Source organism: Leptonychotes weddellii, chromosome 5 (assembly GCF_054177405.1).
Source record: "Leptonychotes weddellii isolate Sample4059 chromosome 5, ASM5417740v2, whole genome shotgun sequence".
NCBI lineage: Eukaryota > Metazoa > Chordata > Mammalia > Carnivora > Phocidae > Leptonychotes > Leptonychotes weddellii.
The window spans coordinates 149,496,336-149,502,985 of record NC_138373.1 but is presented as its reverse complement, the minus strand read 5'-3'; the positions used below and the strand labels follow the sequence as shown (position 1 = coordinate 149,502,985).

Sequence of the window (6,650 nt, the reverse complement as noted above, 5' to 3'; positions counted from 1 at the left end):
CCCACCCCCCTCCCCTCTAGAACCCTCAGTTTGTTTTTCAGAGTCCATCTTCTCTCATGGTTCGTCCACCCCTCCGATTTCCCCCGCTTCATTCCTCCCCTCCCGCTACCTTCTTCTTCTTCTTTTTTTTTCTTAACATATCTTAAGTAAGCAAAATCTTTTAAAAAATAAATAAAATAAAACTAGAGAAATACAAATATACATTTAAAAAAAAAAAACCTAGGGCTTGGGGTGCCTGGGTGGCTCCGTCAGTTAAGTGACCAACTCTTGGTTTCAGCTCGGGTCATGATCTCAGGGTCCTGGGATCCAGCCCTGCATTGGGCTCCATGCTCAGCATAGAGTCTGCTTGTCCCTCTCCCTCTGTTCCTCCTCCCACTCTCTCTCTCGCTCTCAAATGAATTTAAAAAAAACTAGGGCTCAAAAAGTTCCCACAGATAAAGTTCCGAGTGAGTTGGACCCACCCCCCACCCCCAAACAAAAAGCACTTAACACAAAAGGACATAAACTGCCACAAGGGAGCATTAGCAGAAACAACAAACTGCTGGATCAAGCCAAAAAGACTATGGGAATTGGAATGGTTACAAACAGAGGATACAAAGTCTGTCTAAAATATATAAGGAAATGAAAAAGGAGATTACCAAAAATATAGTTGGGCAGCATTCAGAAAGACCCAAATAAAACTTCTGGAAATGAAAAAATATGTAACTAGAAACTCAACCTAGGGGCGCCTTAGGGGCTCAGCCACTTAAGCATTCAGCTTGTGATTTTGGCTCAGGTCATGATCTGAGGGTCCTGGGATCGAGCCCTGCATCAAGGCTCCACGCTCAGCAAGGAGTCTGCTTGGGATTCCCTCTCTCCCTCTGCCCCTCCCCCCTGCTCACATGTTGTCTTTCTCTAAAATAAGTAAATAAATCTAAAAAAGAAAAGGAACTCAACCTAAAGATAAAGTAGCACATTAGACAGACGAAGAGAGAATTGGTGAACTGGAAGGTAGCTCTGACAAGAGAAGTCTGAGGATCCGGAGGGAGAACTGACAGAAATAGGCCAAATTTCAGTCTTTTTTAAAACCCCCTGACTGCCTAGGATATCTACCCTTTTCTGTTCAGCAAACATATGTTGAACACCAGCTGTATATTAGGTACTATTCAAATCAAATCAGGTTCGAGATGGTCAGTCTCTGGCCTACAGGTCAGAGAGCAGGTGTCCTTGTCACCCCAGGCGACATCCTCAGTCAATTTGGAAATAAAATGCATATGTTAAGAGAGCTGGCTTAAAACAGTAGTGTAGGCTAATCGTCTAAATATATGTGGATGCTCTGAGGTAATTCATAGCACAGGGCTAAGCAACTTTGAAGTGCTAGCATTCTGCAGACTCAGCTATGACCGCACGCTCGCCTGGGAAATTGACACGGTGCAGGTCTAGAGATCTCAGCTACAACATCCCTGCCTGTTTCTCGAGGTTTCAGGAGTACTCAAAGATGGCCATGCCCATTAGGGAGCGTGTCCCGCCCTGGGTTATGGCTGCCACGAATGCATCATCCAGGCCCTAGAGCCTCCTGGCTCCCACTCCCTAGACCCTGCTCAACACTACAAGCCACTGAGCGTCCCTGCCTTCAGCTTGGAAGCGTCCTCCCAACTCAGGGCCAGCTGGCAGAGTGGGCTTTCCTCTACCCCCACAGCTGATGCGCAGCTGTTAGCGCTGGCCCCGGACTCGGCTGGGCTTCTCTGCCCCCCACCAGGCCTCTGCAGGAGGGGTGACATATGTCATCAGAAGGTGGTGCTTGCCAAGAGGCCACCTTGCTGCCGCTCTCCCATCCTCCCCCTGCACCTGCGGTCCTCCCTGCTCAGAGAGGCTTGTCATGGCCTGTTCTGCCAGGGGCTGTCTGGGCCAGAAGTCAGAAATGAAGTCAGAAGTACCTCTGTGTGTGGCTCCTTACAGCCTGTTTCACCCACGCGGGCCTCACAACATCCTTTGTAATGTGCCCGGGTGTTTTGAGATAAAAGATTCAAGACAGTTTTTGGACGTTCGCTCCTTCCCATCCTGTCTCTAAATCCCTGAGAAGACTGAGCCCCTATCTCTTTCATCTGTTCTGTTTTTTAAGTCAAAGTTACATAAGCACTTAGCTAAAAGACTTTTTCTCACTTCCACCCTCAGTCCCGGAAGGAACTACTTCTGGCTCTTCTGGTGGTTTCTTCATATTTCTGAATAATAAATACCCACAGCTGTTTCCTGATAGAGCCAACTTGACCCATGCACCAGCTTTCTGCTGTTTACCAGTGTTATCTTTCCGCCCCCCACAGGGCTCACAACAGTGCTGTGCACACAGTATTTGCAACCCAGAGATGGCTGAGGGAATAAAGCCATGCAGGCAGCTCTGAGCTCAAAACAGGACTGACCACCAAGCTCCCGGCCCCAGCCAGGCCAGCTTCCAGAAGAGAAGGCTGAGGGTCTGCTCCTCAGTGGCTGAGCTCCCAGTAGGACTGGCTCCCTGCAGAGCATCATGTTGGGCCCAGATCTCTGGGAGTTGAGTCATTTCTGTGGTTTGCTTTCCATTTGGGGCCTCGTTCTTCCAGAATGTCAGGACACCCTCCTTTGAACTTCAGGGAAGGACGAGATCCTTGGCTACGCAGGTCAGTTGTGAGATCCCCACAAAAGTCAGCTCCCCTGCTCAAGGGGTGGAGGGCCCTGGGTGAGGCCCCGGGGCATCGGCACCCCGGCCTCCCTCCTGCACCTCTCCCCATGCCTCTCTTACTCATTCATCTGCTTTTGCTTTTGTGTAGAATCCTGCTTCCTGTTCGCCCTAACACACCAGAAGCTGCCGCCCTTCTGCCAGCAGGGGTACCTGAGAATGCAGGGGCTCGTGGGGACTGAGACCCTCCGGCGGCACGGAGTGGAGAGCGGGCTCCTCCGGGACTACACCATTGTGGGCAGGCGCCGTGAGGACCAGGGCCAGGGGCCACTAAGTAGCTCTCGGGCCCCAGGGCCTCCGGTCCAGCCCCTCGACAGCAACAAGGAGGAGCTGTGACCGCCAGGCGGCTCCCAGCCAGCCCTCTGTCGCACCAACGCATGGTTGCCAGAGACCACTCAGATTGTCACAGTGACCAAGGCCACTCTGAGGGGTGGCCATGCAGTGGCCTCCCCTCTGGTCTGGTCCTTGGATGCCTGGGAGGCGGGATCCCGGGAAGGGCATCCTCTGCCAGGTGGGAGCCGCCTTCCACAGCCAGGCTTGTCTGCAAGTGAACTGTCACTGGGCACCAGGCTGGCTCGGTTCTGTCCCCATCAAGTGCCCAGCGGTCCCATTTCCTTCGGGTCTACTCGTCGGATGAACCAGGCGACCGTGTCACAGGTGGTGCTGTCCTCATCATCATAAGGGTTCATGGCAGGCACTTTAAACCGAAGCTCTAACATCCTCAACCCTCTAGGGCAGGTGGGACTGTCGCCTCTGATGAAGACATCAGCTCAGAGAGCTTAGGTGACTCCAGGCTTCTGCCAGGCATCCCTGTCTGGGTCCCCTGAGGCCTGGGCCACTCTGCCTCACCCTGCCCCCACCTCTGTTTCCAGAACCCAGGCTGGGCCAGCCCAGCTTATCATCACAGGCCCGGCTGCTATCACCAGGCAGAGACGGGACAGCTCCTGCAAAGCCACCTTATCTGCGCGGGTTTCTGCCTGAGCAGCAGGACTCAGAGCTGCACCCGCCCCAAGACAGCACTCCTTGACTTACATCGTCAGCATCTGTGTCTTCTCTCTCCTCCTCGGCACCGTCCCCTTGCCCTGCTCCTGCCCTCTGAAACCCTGAACAATGCCTTGCCTCTGGTCTGCCTGAGCAAGTTTTGTAAAACTGTCCCCAGGCTTACAGTGAGGATTCTTTCCGAGGGGATTGACCTGCTGTTTGTACAGGGAGCCTGGCTCAGCGTGTGCAAGGAGGCATTTCTAACTGCATTTGTGTGACAACAACAATGCCTCTTTCTGGTTGCCCTAGCTGTTCTCACTCTTCCTCCTCACCAGGAATCCGCCCCCTTCCTACACTCCCGTCAGGCACTTTCGTCCCAGGTAGGAGTAGGCCATGGAAAGCATTTGTACAGAAAATAATCACGGTGATTTTTTTCAAAGCCCAGGACCCTAGATGATTGCTTTTTCATCGGTTCTTCCGGGTCCCTGTATCCACTCAGAATTCGAGGGACACGGGCTTTCTGGATCCACGGCCCTTTTCTGGAAACATCCTCTTGGCCTCAACCACCAGGCCCACTGCCTGTCTGCACACACCTCTCCCTCTAGTCGTGTGCAGTTAGAACAGTGACACTTGGCAGCCTGAGCCTGCTGGGGAGGTGCTTACCCTGTGACAATACTTGGCAGAGCTTCCCTGGGGACAGAAGCATCTAAAGATCTCCCCCTAGTCCCAGACGGTTAGGTTCGCCATATTTCTTACAGATGATTTGTAACCCAGATTTGGGCCCCATTACCCACTCACCCCCACCGCTTCCGTTTCCAAGACCTTTTTTGAAACAAATCTTTTCCCTAGGACTGTTCCCATAATGTCAAACCCTGCTACACCCATCACACCTCACCAGCCACTGACGGCAGCTGAGCGCCTATCAAAGTTCAAGGTGCTGCAACAAATAATTCACAGATGCCTAACTATGTGACATCTGCTGCTTCTCCCATCATCTGCCAAATTGTTCATTCCACCAAAATTTCAGCCAGCCTTGTTTGTGTTTCATTAAGGCATGGCTCCATGGTTCAGCTGATTAGAGATGCCTTCCCTGGTATTCTCCTTGTAAAACTGGTCAGTAATTTGGAAAAGAAAGTAAATCTCATTTCAAATCCCTATTTCATACTTCAGAATTAATTCCAGAGCAATTTTTTTAAAGATTTTATTTATTTGATAGAGCTCAACTAAGCAGAGCAGCAGGCAGAGGGAGAGGAGACCAGGCTCCCCGCTAAGCAGGGAGCCTGATGCGGGGCTCGATCCCAGGACCTGGGATCATGACCTGAGCCGAAGGCAGACGCCTAACCGACTGAGCCATACAGGAGCCCCAATTCCAGAGCAACTTTTAAAAGCCATACAGAAACGGGAGGTGACAAGGGGGTGTTAGAGTAAAAGGACTGTCCAACTTCAGAAGCGATGGGGTAATTCCCAGAGGAGAAGGTTTAACATTTCCAGTCTACTTAATTTTTTTAAGTTTTTATTTAAATTCCAGTTAGTTAACATACAGTGTGATATTAGTTTCAGGTGAAATTTTTCTCTTTTTTTTTAAGTAATCTCTATACTCAATGTGGGCCTCAAACTCCCAACTCCAAGATCAAGCACTCTGCTGACCGAGCCAGCCAGGCACCCCTCGCCCATACTTAACTAATGTGACCATTTAAAGAAAAGGATAAAAATTAAAAGGCAGACAGCATGGGTAAAATAGTGACAGCAGAATACAATACATAAAAATAAATAATATCTTTATTACTCAACCAATTGGAGTTAATGAGGAAAAAAAGGATAAGAAAATCATGGGACATTCACCCAATAAAATACTACACGGCTCTCAAAACCTCTCAGAGAAGGTGACAGACCATACCATAAAAATACATGTGTGACAAAGCCAAGCGAAAAGAAGCAGACCATGAGATTGTAGTTGTGAACTACTTATAACTGTAAAACTAGAAAGCCACAGACGGGGGAGACTTCTGGAAAGGACACCTCACAAAACGTCAACAGTAGTTATATTAGGTTTGTGAAGGCATTTTTCTTTCCTTTTCCTTTGTCCAAATTTGTGGTTACACTCCATAGTGAAATAAATACATTTATTTTTTAAAAAATCATCTCTGCTCTTGGGATTTAAAATTGCTGGGGGCAAGAGGAGCGGGGAGCCCTCCCAGGGGACATGCTCTGCCCGGTCCCAGTGGTACCCATGGTTTCGTCCCTCTCCCAAGTCAGGAAGACACTGCACCCAGTGTCGAGAGGGGGAAGATGTGCCCCCCCGCCAGAGAAGGGACTTTTAAGCGGTGTGTGCTCCTCTCCTACAGTCTTTGGATTGACTGACCCAGCACAACAGAGGAGATCTCTGGAAGAATCTTCCCTCCCAAGAGACAGAAAATGAAAGATCAAAAATCCTCACTTTGTGGAGGTCTCCTGGGTGTAATCTCCAATCTGCTGTAGAGCCCCAAATTCTTTTTGTTCCCCAAATAAAAATGGGGGTATAGCTAAAGTCTGTCTAGAAAGTGAATCACCAAGTAGTGAATTTATCTGCTAAACTACTCCTAACATCTAATCATTTACTAACGTATTTACTATGTACCCAGGACTATGCTGTGGTTTTAAAGATAGGCTCACAAATTCTTTGCTACTTCTCCTCCAAAGAGCTGGAGCTCATTCCCCTCCTTGTTGGGTGAGAGCAGGACTGATTGATTCACTAATAGCGAACAGAGGAGACGTGACAGGATGTCATTTTCAAGATTAGGTTATAAAAAGACCGTAGCACTCACCCACCAAGAGGCTGTTCTCTCATCACTCACTCGGGTCATGTTGCAAAGACATGCAGGCACATATGGAGAGTTCCTTGTCCATGTGGCAAGGAACTAATACTTGCCAAGAGCCATGTGCATAAGCCTAGAAGCAGATCCTACTCCTATCCAGCCTTTAGATGACTGCAGTGCTGGCC

General features: G+C 49.7%; 1 protein-coding gene across 1 annotated transcript in view; it reads left to right on the top strand.

Annotated features, from left to right (window-relative positions):
- Positions 1 to 5,811, top strand: part of FOXRED2 (FAD dependent oxidoreductase domain containing 2) — a 16,871-nt gene extending 11,060 nt beyond the window's left edge. The window contains exon 9 of the mRNA XM_081822384.1: positions 2,781 to 5,811. Coding sequence (XP_081678510.1) covers positions 2,781 to 3,025 — 245 coding nt within the window. The 3' untranslated portion in view covers positions 3,026 to 5,811. The remainder of the gene's footprint in view (positions 1 to 2,780) is intronic.
- Positions 5,812 to 6,650: the final 839 nt, after the last annotated feature.